The sequence below is a fragment of the Gekko japonicus genome, unplaced genomic scaffold (genome assembly GCF_001447785.1).
Source record: "Gekko japonicus isolate JY-2015 unplaced genomic scaffold, Gekko_japonicus_V1.1 scaffold1021, whole genome shotgun sequence".
Lineage (NCBI taxonomy): Eukaryota > Metazoa > Chordata > Lepidosauria > Squamata > Gekkonidae > Gekko > Gekko japonicus.
In genome coordinates, this window is record NW_015176479.1 from 101,181 (window position 1) to 119,372 (window position 18,192).

Here is an 18,192-nt window from a genome sequence, read left to right on the forward strand (position 1 = left end):
TCTCAGAGACTCGCTTCCTTTGGCTTAAAATACCGACTTCCTCCCCCCCTCCCCCGCCCGGCCGAATCTTGGGATGGGCATCTCACTTCCGCAGTGGGTTGGCGTGGTGCTAAATTATCTCTGTGGCCCCTCTGGTCTGTGAGCCTTTAGTTTTGCCACCAGTCAATTTTAGCGTCCTGATTTATTCAGTGCCACATGCCTCGCGACATTGATCGCAGAGGCAGAGAATTCCCACGTCGCCCATTCGCTGATCAAGGCGATTGGCAGTTCCCCCGGCCGCCTGAGCGTGGCCGGCTAGAAACTTCATTGCCTGAGCCGGGTTAAGAGGAAGTCAATGGAACAATAAAACCGGTAATTTCTCGGTCACGTTTTTAAAAAACCCCAGACCAGCGCATTATGTGCTAGCATGGATTAGACTATAATAGAGCACCACAGTTTATGTATTGGGATATATGTTTGTAATGAATATAAAACCTGCGATAAAACATTGAGGTTTTTTCTTGGCAACTTTTTTTTTTTACAATGTAATAGAGGAGCCTCCAGTTTTATTTACTTGAAAGAGAGAGTAGCTGCACAGAGGAAGCTGGGAGTACAGGAAAACAAATAAAACCTTCATTGTTTTTTACACAGCTTCCTTGTAATAGATGTGACCTGCTTGTGTTAGTTAATATGAAGGAGAATTCCAATTTAGAGCGTACTCTGTGCAGCAGTTTCCCAGATAAGCTCTCACAGTCCTCCTCAAAGAGAAAATATCACTGGTGGATTCCGTTAGTTAAGAGTGTGCACCAGCATTCAGAAATGGGGATTTTCAACTATTGATACCAGAGAAACTAGACCAGTGGTGGCGAACCTATGGCACAGGTGCCAGAGGTGGCACTCAGAGCCCTCTCTGTGAGCACGTGTGCCATCGCCCCAGCCAGGCCCAGACCATCATTAAAGTGTCAAATTCTCTGCCGTGTTTCAGGAAAGTGGGCAAGGGCCTTCACCAATAGGGTTTACTGCAAGCCTCCCTCTAAATGTGGTTATTTTAGTTGATGGTAACTCCTTCCCTATGAAGAAAGCTTCATGAGGCTTTCTTAGCTTGGAGAAATGACGACTGAGGCTGCCATGATAGAGGTTTACAAAATCATGCATGGGGTAGAGAAGGTAGAGAAAGAGGTCCTCTTCTTCCTTTCTCACAAGATGAGAACTCGTAGGCATTCAATGAAATGAGTCATTAACACTGCTGCAGTGGTGACCGCTACAAGCATAGACAGCTTCAAGAGGGGACTGGATAGACATATGGAGCAGAGCTCCATCAGTGGCTATTAGCCACAAGGAATAGATGAAACACTCTGTCTGGGGCAGTGATGCTCTGTCTTCTTGGGGCTTGGAGGGGCAAGAGTGGGAGGGCTTCTGGAGTTCTGGCCCCACTGGTGGACCTCCTGATGGCACCTGGGTTTTGGCCATTGTGTGACAGAGTGTTGGACTGGATGGACCACTGGCCCGATCCAACATGGCTTCTCTTATGTTCTTATGTTTGGAGCAGTGATGCTCTGTCTTCTTGGTGCTTGGGGGGGTCAACAGTTGGGAGGGCTTCTGGAGTTCTGGCCCTGCTGGTGGATCTCCTGATGGCACCTGGGTTTTGGCCACTGTGTGACACAGAGTGTTGGATCAGATGGACTGCTGGCCTGATCCAACATGGCTTCCCTTATGTTCTTATGAATTGCAAAGGTGGCTCTCCATGAACGGCGGCATGAGTAGACTGTCTCTTCTCTGACACCACAACACATGGATAACGTTTGCCCCTGGGATGTGAGTTAAAGGTCCTTTTGTTTGTGAGGATTGCTGGGTGAACTCATCTAGCATTTACTCTGGCCATGGTGGGGAACACTCCAATAATAATGCTGTCCATACACGGCAGCCATCGAAGTGGCTTTCTTTCCTTGAACACGTTTGTTCAAACATTTTTTATAAATGTTCCGCAATGGAAATGGCCTTAATAGGATTTTCCCCCAAGAGAGAGGCTCCGGTTGGCACCAAGCAGAGATCCCTCAGCACACAGTGACGGGGCTTCTCGCCCTTGTGCTTGCACGCAAAAACTAATAAATGGATTGGTCCATCAGTGCAGGGAGAGGCAAAGTTTGCAATGCAAAATTGCACGGTTACTCCCCATCAGTTCTTGGTTAATGTACTGTGAGCTGCAGCCCAGCTGGTGGGGGAAGGGGGCTACGAGAGGATTGATCTCAATGGTTTTCTTTTTTTTGCTACAGAAACATCTGTCCCCAGGGGTAGTTTCGTAGAAAAAGAGCTAGGGGAACTCATTAGCATAACTCATTAGCATATGCCACACCCCCTGACATCAGGGGCCCGGCGGTGGACCTGCAAGGCCGGCGGGAGTGCGAGGAAGCCCCGCCAAGGCCCTCCCTGGCCCCAGGCAGGCAGGGGTGGGGAGAGGCGGGGAGGAAGCAACTTACCCCTCCTGCCTCCTTCTGGCTGAATGAGGGCCGGAAGTGGGGCAGCTGGAAGCACGGGGCGGGACTTCGTCGTGTGCCCCGCCCCCGCACCTCACTCGGGGGAACTGTGATCCCCCGCAATCCCCCCTGAATCGACCTCTGTCTGTCCCTTCCCTTCCTATTGCCTTGACTGGGCATGCGGTTTTGGGGGAGAAAAGCAGAAAATATCGACCCTAAAAAGGGAAAATTGCTTCCTGGAAAGAAAAGAAGATGACGACAGACAGCCCAGGGAGCATCTTGTTATTATGGATGCTTCACCGCTCCCTAACCTATCCTCGCTTCCTGTCGACGGGGGATCGGGGAGAAAGAGCACTACATCTTTGTCTGACCACTCAAAGCCTTCTTTCCGGGTTCTGGACTGGGCAATCCTGTTGCTGCAGAAGGCAATAGCTGGTCCTGCCAGGCGATGCCTCCATCACAGCTCTGCAGCGCTCCTGGTTCACACTTGCCGTTCGTCCCTCTGAGGCGCACGCATGGCCGGCGCTCGGAGCTGCAGGTGTTAGAGCAGATGCGGCCCAGCGCAAAATGTGCGATTTCACAGGCAATTAATCGGGTGCTCTGGGCCGAATCAAACTGCCAGTCAACAAACAAGGTCTCCTGAGCCCCGACGGCCCCGGGCCGGCGGCGATTGCCCGCTGCCACGTTAGCGCAGGGCCACGGGGCAGCAGGGCCGCCAGACGCCTCTGAACCACACCGTGAGCGATTCCCCACGTCGAGCATCGTGCTGGAACGTTTCTGCCCTGATCGTATGCCAGTCGACAAAGGCTGCCGAGAAGCTAAAGGTTTCTCCCGCGTGCCGGGGCCTGACAAGAACCAAATTAAAATGTTAATTTATTTTTAAGGAGGAAAGGTGGAGGTTCTGGCGGGGGCCTAACAAAAGGATGAGGAAGCGAAGGCCGCAGCTGACAAACTGCCAGCGCTGCTGCCTGCTTTCCAAAGGACGGAAGAAAGGCAGGAAGGCAACCGCAGCCTTTGCTTTTGCATTTATTGACTTTTGCTGGTTTGTTTCTGTGTCCGGGGTGGAAGAGATGGCAACTGTAGGAATGTTTCTCACAAGAGCAGAAAGGGAAGGACAGCAGTCCCCACAGAGGCAAAGAAAGACGGTTGAAGGGAAGAATTGAAGGACCCCCTTCCCCCGAAAATGCCAGGGTCTCCGGTGGAATTGGAGTTCTTTGGGGTGCACAGTTTTGGCTTGTCAGGGCACAACTTCTGGATGTAGGCAGAAAGCCAGAAGTCGCTCTGGACTAGGGTTCCCTCTAAGATGAGTTAGGGTGAGCTCTGTTCTGCATGTTGTCTCAGTGGCTGCACCTGTCCTATGGAACAGGGTTGCCAGCTCCGGGTTGGGAAATATCTGGAGACTTTGGGGGTGCAGCCTGAGGAGGGTGAGGTTTGGGGAGGGGAGGGACTTCAGTGGGGTACAAGGCCATGCATTCCACCTTCCAAAATGACCATTTTGCCCAGGCAAATTGATCTCTGTAACCTGCAGATCAGTTGCAATCCCAGGAGCTCTCCAGCCACCACCTGGCAGATGGCAACCCTCCCTAGTTTGGTGTAGTGGTTAAGTGCGCGGACTCTAATCTGGGAGAACCGGGTTTGATTCCCCACTCCTCCACTTGCACTTGGCTGGATGACCTTGGGCAAGCCATAGTTCTGTCAGAGCTGTCCTTGAAAAAGAGCAGTTTCTGTCAGAGGTCTCAGCTCCACCTACCTCAAAGGGTGTCTGTTGTGGGGAGGGGAAGGGAACGGAGTTTGTAAGCTGCTCTGAGACACCTTTGGGTAGTGAAAGGTGGGGTATAAATCTAATCTCCTCCTCCTCCTCCTCCTCCTCCTCCTCCTCCTCCTCTTCTTCTTCTTTTTCTTCTTCCTCCTATGGAGCGAGCTTCCTGAACATGTGAGGATGGCCCCGACCTTGTGAAGGTTCTGGAGGCTTGGTAAATCTGATGCACTGTTGACAGCGCCTTAGTTCAGGTCGTGGCCAATTCTTCTGGCCTCTATCTTTGTGATTCGAGATTCGTTTTTAATTTGAGATAAGCTGCATTGCGTCCCATTGACTGGGACAAAAGAGGGATATAAATATTTTAAACCAGTAATGCTCAGGATTTATTTTCAGTCCATTCACCTGGCTGCTTCGTGTCTTTTAAACTACCCATACAGATTCTCTGTGCCCGGGCTTGCCAAAATTCAAACTGAAACAAAACTGGGTAGAATTAAAAAGGTGCTAAAACCGCGGAAGAACTCCTGAGAAACCGACCGAGTATCCTGAAAGGAGGAGGCAGGGCATGCCGAGCGAATGCCTATTTCATAGAGCATTTGCAATTCCAGGTCTGAGAGGTATAACGGGAGTGGGGAGGAGGGGAGGGAGAATACAGCGTTTAATGCTTAGGTAATGAGGCCTGTAATAGATGACAGCTGAGATGCGAAACCCTAAGGTAATAATCAGTTGTTTAAATATTGACAAAGTGCTAACTCTTTCCAGGGGCCTATTAAGACGCCTCGGTTGCAGTTAACAGACACATGAAGCTCCCGTCTCCCCAGCTTTAAACGCAGAGTCCGCCTTGCTGTTCAGGGGTCAGCGGCCCTTCCGAAGGTCGCTGCCGGCAGCTCCGCATCATCCCTGTTCCACAGCCAAATGCGCCGCGCATAATCTCCGGCACTGGATGAAACAATGACTCGGGAGACAAGAATTAGCCTCTTCTCCTCTGAGCTCCAAATCCGGAGAGCAAAATCCTTCCAGCGGGCAGGAGGAATAATACCTAGCGAGGCACGGGGTGTTTTAATGAAGCTGAGAGTGTGTGCGAAATAAGCCGGCATCCCAATTACCATCCCTTCCCCCTTGCCCGCATCGCATTTCATGCTCTTCTGCAGATTCCGCCCCCAACAAAGAAGAGGAATCCTGGCACACAAATGGCCCTGTTGGTTTATTACGGCGGCATGAATAGGATTAAAATAATCTGCAATGGAATTAAACGACTCGGTAGTTAGACCCGGCGAGGAGCAGAGGCAAGGGGTTGGCTTCTGACAATTGTTTCCAGGGCCCGGCTGCACAAAGGGAGGCTAAGGCAGGCCAAAGCTCCCTTGGAGGAACCCTCTCCACTGTCCCCGGTGCCTCGTCCGCTGCATACTGTTGGGCACAGCAAGAAAAAGTGAAACGATGTCTGACAGAGGACATAGAATAGCACCGCAGTGTTCCCTCTAAGCTGAGTTAGTGAGCTAGCTCACAGTTTTTTAGCCTCTGGCTCACGCATGTTTGTCTTGGCTCTGGAAGGATGGCTCCAGAGCAAACCAATTTATGCAGCAGCCAGCTTTCATGCCAGTAGCTCACAAAGTAGAATTTTTGCTCACAAGACTTCACAGCTTAGAGGGAACATTGCTCCCTGCTCTTCCTGTTGGCGCCCTTGCCTCTGGCCTCTTTCTCTCTCGTCACTTTTTAAAAAGTTTTACTCTCTCGTTGCTCCTGACACAGCCTGGGTGTGTGTGGGGCTGCCCCCCCCAACTTATTTAAATGCCTCCCAAAGTTTAAAAAAAAAATCCTGGTCACAGCCCTGACCTTGGGGCTCAGGTCGCCGTGTGTTACTCCTCCACTGGTCTCATTAGAATGAAGTGGAGACGTGTGAGAGATTGCTATTTCGAACAGGTGTGCTCAGGAGAGCATCGTAGTGGGTTGTACCTCATGAGTCAGAGCCATCCACAATACGTGCCTCTCCTTGTCAGGCGAGGCAACTGAATCAAGGTACGTTCAAAATAATATTGGACATCACAGGGAAAATGTCGGGTAGGGGGGTATTCCTCTTTCAGAGAACTGGAAGGACGTGGTCTCCCCCCCAAGAGCACAGTGTCGGCAAAAGGCAACCTGTCTTTTGATGTGCATGATGGGTAGATGTCCCGTCCCTCGACACCCCTTGTTTTATTCAAACCGTCGATTTATTTCAGTGGGTGAAAAAGTTGGTTACAAGCTCCAGCAGCCTCGTTTCGCCTGGAAACCCTGATCCTTGAACAATGAGCAAATTTCATTAACTTTGTTGTGAACACTGTTTATCGAGGCTGCGGGGTGGAAATTAGGGGAAGGCAATGGAGTAATGGAGATGTGCGCCGGAATGGAAAAAACGTCTGTCCTCAGCAAGAATCCGAATGTGTAGCCTTAGGAGCTCATTTATCTGAGTGACTTGGGGGAAATGGTCAAAACACTGCAGAAGTTCCAATAAAAATGGAAGCTAACAGGGAGATTGTGTGTGTGTGTGTGTGGTATAGGAAAGGCACAATGGATTTGTAAGGTATTTCAATACACAGGAACAGTTGATGATTAGCAGGGCTTCCTCAAAGAGGAAGGCAGGCCCATAGCTATGGTGGGGCTTTTGGGGGCTCAGCCCCTTTTCTTAAAGGCACAGCCCCCAAAGAATTTCTCCTGTAAATGCTTTCTTCAATCATTTTTAAACATTTTTAAAAGGCATGCGCTCCTTTAAGCAGAGTAGGATGCTGTAGTTGACTAATTCTCAAACTGAGCAAGGGGGTTGGAGTAGGTGACCTCTAGGGTCCCTTCTAACTCTGTGTCAAGAAACTGGTCTCCTTTAAGAGAGTTTTTCAGCCCAAGTGTTAGCTTTCTTGACTATACTAACCATCACCCCCACCTGCCGGCTTGTTATCAGAACCGGTTGCTTAGGCTGGCAGAAGTGATTAACTTGCAGCAGCTGAGAACTGTCATCTAAAGTGGTTGGCAGCTTGCAGTTTAGAGATCTATCCTGGGAACAGCTTTCTATTGGCTAAATGGCTTTTCTTTCTGCACTGAGGACTTCCACCCAGCCAGAAAATTTTTTGCCCCACAAGCCACAAAATCCTCTTTCGGAAGGGCTGTGGCTCAGAGCACATGCTTTGCAAACAGGAAGTCTCTAGTACTTTCCAAATCCCAGGTTCTTGGAGAGTCCTTCATCTTAACCTAAAGAATATCAGGGAGCAGGTGTGCATAGGGGAAAATATCTACACTCAAGATTCTGGAGAACCACTGAGTAAATACCGGACTAGATAGCACTATACACGTACGTGCATTCAGACAAAGGGTCGCAAAAGACTACAGTAAGAAGCTTCTGTTTGGAACATAATCCTCTGCTGCATAAGGGCAAACAACAGGGAATTAGCAACACCAAAATGGGTGCTGGAAGACAGGTCCATCCAAGAACTAGGGTTGCCAGTTCTGGGTTGGTAAATTCCCGGGGATTTGTGGGTGAAAGGGTGCAGTTTGCGGAGGTGAGGAACCTCAGCCGTAGAGTCCACTGTCCAAAGCGGCCATTTCCCCCAGGGGAACAGATCCCTGTCGTCCGGAGATCTGTTGTAATTCTGGGCGATCTCCAGACCCCACCTGGAGGTTGTCAGCCCTGTCAAGAACCCAGAAGCTCAAGCACGTTGGCCACCGCTGAGAGGACCGGTGGCTGAGAAGTGGACAGCAGTGGATCCTGTCATACCTGCCCGTGTTCTAGGTAAACATGGAGTGAGAATCACCAAGATAGGCAACTATGTGGCTTTCAGGAGGGAAGCCCAGTGTTGAAATGGTTACTCCTGTAGCAGTCTCGGGAAACCTTAACGCTTGGAAGTGGGACCTTGCTCAGGGAGGGCCACTCCATGGATCCAACGCCCAACTTCTCTTCACTTTTGTCCGAGGAGCTGCTCTTCCATGCAACCATATTCCCATCTGGAGAAAAGCCTGAAGAAACCTACCCGCCCCCCTTCTGCCATGACACCAGAGGACGAATCAAGGCCCACAAAGAATGAACGAGGAAATCCTCCGGATGCCAATATTCTGGGAAACACTGAGACAACATAAGATCCCTCCCCCCGCATTGTGTCCCAATTTTCGCTGCATCATCCAAGCGTTTCATCGGACAGGTACAGTATTACCCCGCCAACAATAATCCTGCTCATGCAAATGTCTCTGTCCTTTCAACTCTATATTCTTTGTTCTGTATTTTGTGTGTGTGTGTGTGTTTTTATGTTTGATTTTATGTTTGCATGTTTGAGATTCCTTCAGTAAAGAAATCACTGCTTTAGTAATCTAGCCTCAGCATCTATTCCTGGGAAATATAATTCCGGTATACACCTATTATGCTTACTCTGTATGTTGGTCTTAAGACTGTAATAATAACAAACTAAACTAAAACTCCAGTATACACAGGTTATGATCCTATAATTAATGCCTATTTCCATTTAATCAGGGCCGGCCCCAGCTTATTTTGCACCCTAGGCAAGGATCCCTTCTGGCGCCCCCTGTGTGCCGCCCCCTCCCCCCGTGCATTGCCCCTGTGCTGGTTAGGGCTGCCGCCCTCCCTCGGGTGCTGCTGCTGCCACTGGCCAGAGGATTTCCGCACCCACTGACCCACTTTGCCCAGCTGCTGCCTCGCCCAGCGCCTGCCGGCGGAGCCTCCCACAGGCTGGCAGGTTGCAGGAATGGGCCACGCTGGGTACGGGGAGCTTTTGGCGGGGGAGCCAGGTGCAGTTTGGCGCCCCTAAGGGCCGGGCCACTCTAGGCGAACGCCTAGTTTGCCTAGTGAGCGAGCCGGCCCTGCATTTAATATTCACAATTCCCCACATTTATTAATAAAACAAGGCAATTTGATTAACAATGTGCCCCCTCAGTTGATCTTACAACTCGATTTTCTGAACAAAGAATGCCAGGATGGCGTTTAAGTTCTGTTTTCTCACCATGTCGTTTGGCACCTTGAGAAACGCCAAGTGCCAGGCTGTAAATGCGTTGAATAAATAAATAAATACCTGAGGGTCTGGTTTCTATGACGTAGCCGGTGGTGGGCGCGTTTCCCGAAACTCCCTCGGTCCAGTACAAAGTCAGGCTGGAGGCCGTTTTTGAAACCACGACGTGTTGAGGGGGACCGGGAGATCCTGGGAGGGTGGAAACCACGACAGCAAAGGTGACGGGGTGAAAGAGTCTTTATCATGTATGCATTCCGGTTACTTCAGAGATAAAAGATCAAGAATATCCGCAAACTGCCCTGACTTGGATAGCCCAGGCTCGACCTCGTCAGATCTTGGAAGCTAAGCAGGGCCAACCTGGGAAAGTTATTGGAAGGGAGACCTCCAAGGGATACCGGGGCTCAGGACACAGAGGCAGGCAATTAAGCCACCTCTCTGAATTGTCCATACCCCACCAGGGGGTTGCCAGAAGTCACCATGACATCCAGGCTTGCAAGTATATACACACACACCCGATACCTGCAAAGTGATGGTAAGGGTGTTGGGGAAAAGAGCTGTCTTCTATGAAAAGGTAAGCTCTGATGGAGCTTTGACTCTTGAATGCTCATGCCCTGAAAATCTTGAGGGTCTTTAAAGTGCTAGTTTAGGTAAAGGTAAAGGTTTCCCTCGCTCGAAAGCCAGTCGGATCCGACTCTAGAGATGTGGTGCTCATCTCCGTTTCCAAGCCGAAGAGCCAGCGCTGTCCAGAGACGTTTCCGTGGTCATGTGGCCAGCATGACTAGACGCTGAGGCACACAGAACCACTGTTACCTTCCCACCTATTTATCTACTTGCAATTTCTTGTTTTCGAACCGCTAGGCTGGCAGGAGCCGGGGCCAGAGACAGGAGCTCACTCCGTCATGCGGCACTCGGGTCTCAAACTGTAGAACTACTGACCTTCCGGTCTGCAGTTCAGCGTCTTAACCACTTGAGCCACTGCAGCTGTCTTTAAGGTGGTACTGGACACAAATTTAGCTTTTCTATTGCAGACCAACATGGCTACCCTCTGAGAAAAGGAGGAAATCAGGGCCCTGCGGGACCTTGTACAGTTCCACAGGGCCTGTAAGACAGAGCTCTTCCACCAGGCCTTCAACTAGGAACCGCCTACCACTACCACCAACTATTATTACATCAGTATTTGTGGTTAGTGGACTGGCCCTGTATGGAGATCAGACCAAAATGCCGTGGAAGGCCAGAAGACCACTAAGTCGGGATTTAGTATATCACTTTAGTATGCCACCTAAACTTACTGATGGATAATTGTTGCGAGCATTTTAAATGTTATTGCATGATTGTTTTAACTGTTTTAACTGTTTTATGTTTACCGGCCATACTGTGCCGCTTATGTGAGCCGCCCTGAGCCCGTCCACGGGGAGGGCGGGATATAAATATAATAAATAAATAAATTATGATGAGTTTTTGTATTGATGACCTCTACCTCCTCGTCTCTTGCCAGAGGATAAATAAATAAATAAATAAATAAATAATAAAACACTCTCTTTTCTCGGGAAGCTCTTTGCCATGTCTCCGCACCTAACCCCGTTTGCACGTACAGATAAAGCCGCATCCTCCCAGTTTCCTCAGCAGCACCCTGCTGGAGAGGCAACCGAATTGGTGACGAGCTAAAAGCAGAGTTGCCATTGCCAACTGTCTTATCCTGCTCAGGCTCCTGTGCTTTTAAGAGCCGCACAATAGGCAGATGTTTTTCCTGATACACAGGCAAAGCGCCGACGAGAAAAGCCTAGTTACTAGATTTGGGCTATCGTGCATCTTTTAAAAGCAGAAGGGCCTCGTCAGAAAAGAAGTCACGGCCAACAGAGCGGCTTGTGCCTTACCTTCAGAAAACGGGCCCTCGGCGCAAAGGAAGAGAACTAATGCTTTTGTTTTTGTTTTTTGCTCTCACGTCGTAGCGGACTTATGGAGACCCCCACAGGGTTTTCAAGGCAAGAGATGTTCAGAGGAGGGTTTGCCATTACCTGCCACTGCGTAGCAACACCGCTATTCCCCTGGCGGTCTCCCATCCAAATACGAACCAGGGCCGACCCTGCTTAGCTTCCAGGATCTGACGAGATCAAGCTAGCCTGGCCTATCCAGGTGAGGGCAAACTAATGCTTACATTTGCATAATATATACCAGTCACAGAGTTTGGCTTTCTCGGTACAGAATCTTAATTTCTTCCCGTGCGTAAGACACGGCTACGAGCTGATGGCAAGAGGCTTCTTCTGCAGAGACCCCTGGGCAGTCCCCGCCGCCTGTTAAGAAAGCTACCAGAATCGTGCCTTGTGACTTAATTCTTCCCTGGGTGTGAAAATACATTCTGAACGCTTTGCTTTGCTGCTGGGTTAAAGCAATTGACTGTTTCCCCCCTCGCACGACTCTTTCCCGTACATCCCTCGTGGCCTCTCCCTTACCTTCCGCTGGCCCCGCCGTGACGTTGGCTTGCAGTTCGGGTCCGTAGGTGATGGTCCTTGCCTGCACGCGGAACAAATACGTAATTCCCTTCGTGAGATCTCGGATCTTCAGCCAGTGCTGCCAATTCCCCTTGATGTCAACAGTCACCACTTTGCTCACCCCTGGAACGGATGCAAAAATGACGACAGGCTGCATCAAGCCTCGAAAAAAGAAAGACACCAGCCGCCAAACCAAATCCAACGCGTAGCTGAGCAACGGAGCTTATCGAGTCTAGATTACCCGCAAAAAAATTATCCGGCGGTTTGCTAAGGAAGTATTTCTTACAATTAGTGGGAATTTAAGTAGCAATAATGGCCAATTTTCAGCACAGATAAGTGTAATTAGACGTTAAGCTTGATAAGTGGTCACTGACAAGGGGGGAGAGAAAGGCTTACTGTGCAACTGGAAAATTACCAGGGGGCTGAAGGAGGACCTCGCTAATTGCACGGGGGACAGAGGAAAGAGGTGAGCATGGGGGATCGGCTCCCTGTGGTGCCTGCGTGCCAGTCATTGTCAAATGGCTCCAGGGAAACATACGCAGCACTGGGTCTCCATTGAGCTAGGCCTCGTCCATTTACAGCAAAGCAACGCAGAGTTTCAGTCCTTAACATTTCAGACCAGATTTGCTTTTTAATCACTTTTCAGTCACGAAACAAACCACTGGCGGAGGAAGGAGAGATACCCGGGTACATAGAAGAGGAATATTTGGAGATAAAGTAATCTCAAAAGAGAATTATCCATGTGGATTTTCTTGCAAAAACACATTTGGAATGATATTCCCCCCCCCCCCCGCCTTTTAAAAAACATTCCCAATTAGAGATGCTGTGAGATTTAAGATTGTAAAAAGGGAGTGAAGGGCATTACAAGGAAGCACAAGAATGTCAAGGCCGAGCGAGACGCTGCAGTGAGAGGTCCGCCGATGAATGGATTATTTTGTCTTAAAAGAAGCAGGAGGAGGAGGAGGGGCTTGAATCAGGCCTGCAGTGTGGGAAAGGAGCTGACCCTTTTGCCTGCACAGTTTTCCCTGCCCAAATCACCCCCCCCAAATAGTGCTATCGCCACCACAGATGGCGCCTGTCTGTTATCTGTTTGCTCCATTCTTATCTTGCCTTTCCTACAATGATTTCAGGGCAGCGTACATGACCTTGCCTTCCCCTGTTCTATGCTCACAACAACCCTGTGAGTCAGGCTGCAACACGAGTGTGTGACAGGGTCCGAGGTTCACCCAGCAATTTTCACGGAGGATTCACACTCGGATCTTGGCCCACCCACTCATACTTGTGGGGTAAACTGGAGGCTCTGGGAGGGTTACTTTCACTGGAGAAATGTGCACGAGAAAGAGGCTAGTCCTCCCTTCAGCTGGGTCCTCTGTGCATGCTTTTAAACTCCAAAGAAATCACCATGGGAGGAGGTCTGTTCTCAGATCTCCCACTGTCTTGAGCAGTTTAGCCCTGAGCATTAGCAGGGCAGATCAGACTGTCCAGCATTTTGCCTCCAACTACAACCATTCTCATGCCTTAGGATGCTCATATGCAGGTCATGAAGGACGTACCCTCCTCCTGCTATTAGGACGCTGCATTTAGTATTCAGTGGTATACTGCCCCTGAACATGGAGGCTCCATTCACCTCTCCCACAGAGGTTCCAGTTACCTAGTAAACCTCAACCCACCCATTGAACATGCTGAGTACGAATGCTTCAAATGACGGGATAATGACCGTACACAAATCAAAGTCTCCCTGAAGAGCAAGGGAGTGTCCCCGAGTTGGTTTGTTTCACATTCCAAAAGTTGATACTTCACATTACACAGTGTCATGGGCGTGGATAAGGATGAGGTGACAGAGCCTGCAGAAACCACAGCGGGCCCCTCTGAAGCAGCAGAGGAGGATAGCTGGTAAGTGCCTGTAACAGCAGTCTTCACACCTGGCCCAAATAAGAAGGAAGAACTGCAAGCTGAAAGTCCTCCTGACTCACCCCCACGTGTGATTCGTTTAAGGGAGCGACTGCGGAAAAACTTAGTGACCAGGCGAAGAGAGGCCAGGCTACAAGGGAGATGCTCAGCCAGCCCAGTGTTCTAACAGGAGCCTGGCCGATCATGCAGCTGGCTAATGGGTAGCAGCATTTAACTCCACACTCTGGGCAGTACTCTTCGTGGAAGCAACAAGTCAGCTTCATGTCGCTTGCATCCACTTTGGCTTGGCTCTTGCTCCTAGACCTTTGGACCCCCTGGCTTTGGACTTGGCTCTGTGTTCCTGGCTCCTGACCCCGGCTTGGCTTTGGACTTCGCACTGTCTTCTTGGCTCCTGACCTTGGCCTGTTCTGGACTCCCTTTGACTGGCACCCCAACTCGTGACACACAGCAGGTAGTATAATTTACATTTTTTTTAAAAAAAGAGAGAATCCTGCCAGGAAAGGCTTAAACGAGGGGGCGTAAAGTCTGTACGCCACACTTGGGAGGAATCCTGATGTAATCCCATTTTAATCTTTCCCTCCCTCTGGTTAGCCCACATCATTTGGTAGAACTTGACTTTCAAAGTGGCACAATAGCAAACCACTACTATTATTCATTACCTCTCTTTCTCTTTTCCTCCATATAAAAAAGGTTTATGTAAAGGTTTTGTGAAATATACTTGTAAGGGCTGGGCTTTTGGCTTTGGAGCATAGGGCCAGATGTGGGGCTGGGCCTTAATGGCAGATCATCTGCTCGGAACGCAGAAGGCCCCAGTTCCATTCCCAGCATCCCCAGTGAAAAAAGGGATCAGGTGACGAGAAAGACCTCTGCCCGAGACCCTGTAGAGCTGGCTGCAAATCAGAGAAGACAACTTTGATAGACCGAGGGTCTGACTGTGTATAAGGCGGCTTTGTGTGTTCAGCCGTTAGTTTCTTCCTTAATTATCTTTTTTCTTTCTTCTGTTACAAAGAGGTTTGATCTGCCGCTTTAAACCTATGATGACCAAATCGTGCGGAAGTTATCTCCTCCGTCTCTTTTAAAATAGCTTCTAATATTCCATTTGCCTTTGTGGCCGCTGCACGCTGCTTGCAGAGAATTCTGAGCTTGGATCTCTTCCTAGGATGATCTAGGCATTCATTTAGAACCTAACAGGTGCTAGCGGATATATACATCTCACAGCATTTGGCATCTGTCATACTATCCTTAATCTCTTCCGTTTATATAAGTGAGGTATATTGAAAGATATTTATCTGAACTTTTTTTTTTTATTGGTGAGATCCGAACAACGATAGACACTTGGAAAGCAGTTCAGTTCAGATTTCCCCACTAAGTTCTCTTTGAAGTCCCAAAATGTCTAGCACTGTTTAATGGAGAAAGGACCCAGTGTTGGAAAATTATACTGGACAGCATCCGTCGTCTCCAGGGGAGGATGAACGTGCTTCTCGGAAAACAAATCTGGGGACAAAGAAAACTGCCAAATAGCTGACATTTCTCAACACCATTTCGTTTTTAAAAAGGGAGCTGTGAAAAACAACTGTAGGGTCGGTTTCGTATTTATTGCTATGCAGAGAGAAACTTCTCCTCTTGGTTATCTCTCGATTGGGACAGCAGGGAAGAAGAAGAAATTGGATTTATACCCTGTCCTTCACTCAGAGCGGCTTACAAACTCCTTCAGCCTTCCCCTCCCCACAACAGACACCCTGTGAGGTAAATGGGGCTGAGAGAGCTCTTTCAAGAACTGATCTTTCAAGGACAGCTCTGACAGAACTATGGCTTGCCCAAGGTCATCTAGCAGCTGCAAGTGGAGGAGTGGGGAATCAAACCCCGTTCTCCTAGATTAGAGTCCACACACACTTAATCACTACACCAAAAAAAAGAAGGCACCTGATGAGAAATCAAAGGGACAATTTTGGGGTGCTGGAATTGAAGAGCGATTCCCCGCGTGAAGCAGAAAACGATAGATAGATAAAAGAGAAAGCATCTTTGAGAATTGGCTCCGGAGACAAAGAGATAAGAACTTGCTGATTCCTTGCTCACAGTATGCCAGTATGGTGTTCCTCATGCCTCCTGAAATGAGGCTTAAATTTGCAATCTCCTGCCCTGACAAAGAATGATCCGACCAGCACGCGGCGGAGAACCCACTCACGCTTAGATCAGGTTAGATCTCAGAGCATTCTTGTAGACCAAAGCACATGTTTGGGCAACTTTAAAAGACCTCTTTTGTGGATGAGAAGACTCAAGGTCTCCGGCTATATACCCGGCGTCATAAGCCCAGACTTGTCCCACTGCATCTCATTTTCGGAAGCAGACATTATTAATTCCACGGCACTTGTCTTTTCCCGCCCCCCAGTCACAGCCCGGGGATGACAGGACAAGAAATCGCATCCTGTTACATGTCACGCGGTCACAGACAATTGTCGAAAACTCAGGTATTAGGAGGGAAAGGAAGAACCCCCTTCCCTGTCTCTGTAAGGATTAAATTGGTATCCCGGAGTATGAAATTGGATCAAGAAGAGGCTGGACGAATATTTGTCAAGAAGAGGCTGGACGAATATTTGTCAGAGATGCTTTATGCTGGTCCTGCACTGGGCAGGGGGTTGGGCTAGATCAGTGATGACGAACCTTTTAGAGACCCGAGTGCCCAATCTGCGACCCAAAACCCACTTACTTATCGCAAAGTGCCAACACGGCAATTTAACCTGAATACTGAGGTTTTACTTTAGAAAAAAACAACTCATACGTTAACTTAAGATGATCCAAACAAAGTAAGGAAAGCAATCCCAAATGCTTTCATTGACTTAAAATGATTTGGCAGAGAATTCGACACTTTAATGATGGTCTGGGCCTGGTTGGGGCGATGGCACAGGTGCCCACAGAGAGGGCTCTGAGTGCCACCTCTGGCACCCGTGCCGTAGGTTCGCCACCACTGGATTAGATGGTCTGTATGGCCCCTTCGACCCTGAGCTCCCTTGGTGGTCTCCCATCCAAGGACTAACCAGGCCTGACCCTGCTTAGCTTCTGAGATCTGACAAGATCCTGGGCCATCCAGGTGAGGGTCTTTTCCTGTAAGTCAGAGAACAAAGCAGAAATGTCCTCTGCCTCTTGCATTCCCTCTCCAGATTTCCTAATAAAAACGATCACTAATAGTGATTCGTGTCCACTTTCCTGCTGGTATTATTCTCCAGCTTTTGTTAGGAGAGAAGTTTTTCCTCCCCAGCACAAAAGGCATGGAAATTCAAGGTGCAAAGACAGTTTCCTCCTTTTCCTTAAAGGTAAAGGTAAAGGTTCCCTTGCTCGAAAGCCAGTCGAATACGACTCTAGGGTTGCGGTGCTCATCTCTGTTTCAAAGCCGAAGAGCCAGTGCTGTCCGAAGACGTTTCCGTGGTCATGTGGCTGGCATGACTAAACACCAAGGCGCACGGAACGCTGTTACCTTCCCACTGAAGTGGTACCTATTTATCTACTTGCAATTTCTTGCTTTCGAACTGCTAGGTTGGCAGGAGCTGGAACTAGAGATGGGAGCTCACTCCATCATGCAGTACCCGGGTCTTGAACTGCCAAACTACTGAACTTCCACAGCCTGCAGTTCAGCGTATTAACCACTTGAGCCACCGCAGCTCCTCCTTTTCCTTACAGAACAGGAAAAGAAATCCAGAAGCGAATGCTGGCGATCGATCCTTCCGTTGTTTTGGATCGGCGGGAATTGGTTACTTGGAGTCATTAAGTCAAAGTTGAGCGTCTAGACCAGAGATATAAAATAAATATTAAATACATGAACTAAAGTGACCCGGCCTGCCTTTTAGTTCTTTTCAGGTTTAGAGCGAGAATGATTCTGCCTTCATCGGCTGGCAGACTATCCGTTCTTTCTCTGCCGATATTTTGGTAAATTAATCACACCGTTGGCGCTCCCTGTCAGTGGGGCAAGATTAAGCCGAGGGCTTGATTAAAAAATGCTCTTGGAGAGTGAAGAAAGCACCGGCATGGATGAAAGAAAGGCCGCTGACGGGAGAAGACAGCGGCTGAAAAGGGGGACGCTAAAGAGAACTGACGGAAGAATGGAGAGGAAGATGGCGACGGTGACTCCTAGAGGTCTTTCTCTGAAGAACCTTTGGGATATGTGAAAACTCAGGGATATGAGAACAGGTATTATAAGGAGACACAGGGTAGGTAATTTGGAGTCTGTTGCCTTTATATCAAGTCACAAAACCAAACAAGGACCCACGGTAAGTAGGAAAACGAACATACAAGTACCATGCACAGATGATTATAGCATATCATAAATAATTTTATATTTTTTGAAAAACATTTTTACAATAATTTCTACATATATAATCAATCATCTTAATCACAGTTCACAATATAAGAGATCTCAAAAATATCAAATATCATCTCCAAGAATCAAAAGCTATAGTAAAAGGTAAAGGTAAAGGTTCCCTTGCTCGAAAGCCAGTCGAGTCCGACTCTAGGGTTGTGGTGCTCATCTCCGTTTCAAAGCCGAAGAGCCAGCGATGTCCGAAGACGTTTCCGTGGTCATGTGGCCGGCATGACTAAACACCAAGGCGCAC

General features: G+C 48.9%; 1 protein-coding gene across 1 annotated transcript in view; it reads right to left on the reverse strand.

The window, feature by feature from the left end:
* SDK1 (sidekick cell adhesion molecule 1) overlaps positions 1-18,192 on the reverse strand; it is a 502,369-nt gene that overhangs the window by 34,941 nt on the left and 449,236 nt on the right. The window contains exons 36-37 of the mRNA XM_015427208.1: positions 11,639-11,800; positions 9,252-9,377 (exon numbers count right to left, since the gene is read on the reverse strand). Coding sequence (XP_015282694.1) covers positions 9,252-9,377; positions 11,639-11,800 — 288 coding nt within the window. The remainder of the gene's footprint in view (positions 1-9,251; positions 9,378-11,638; positions 11,801-18,192) is intronic.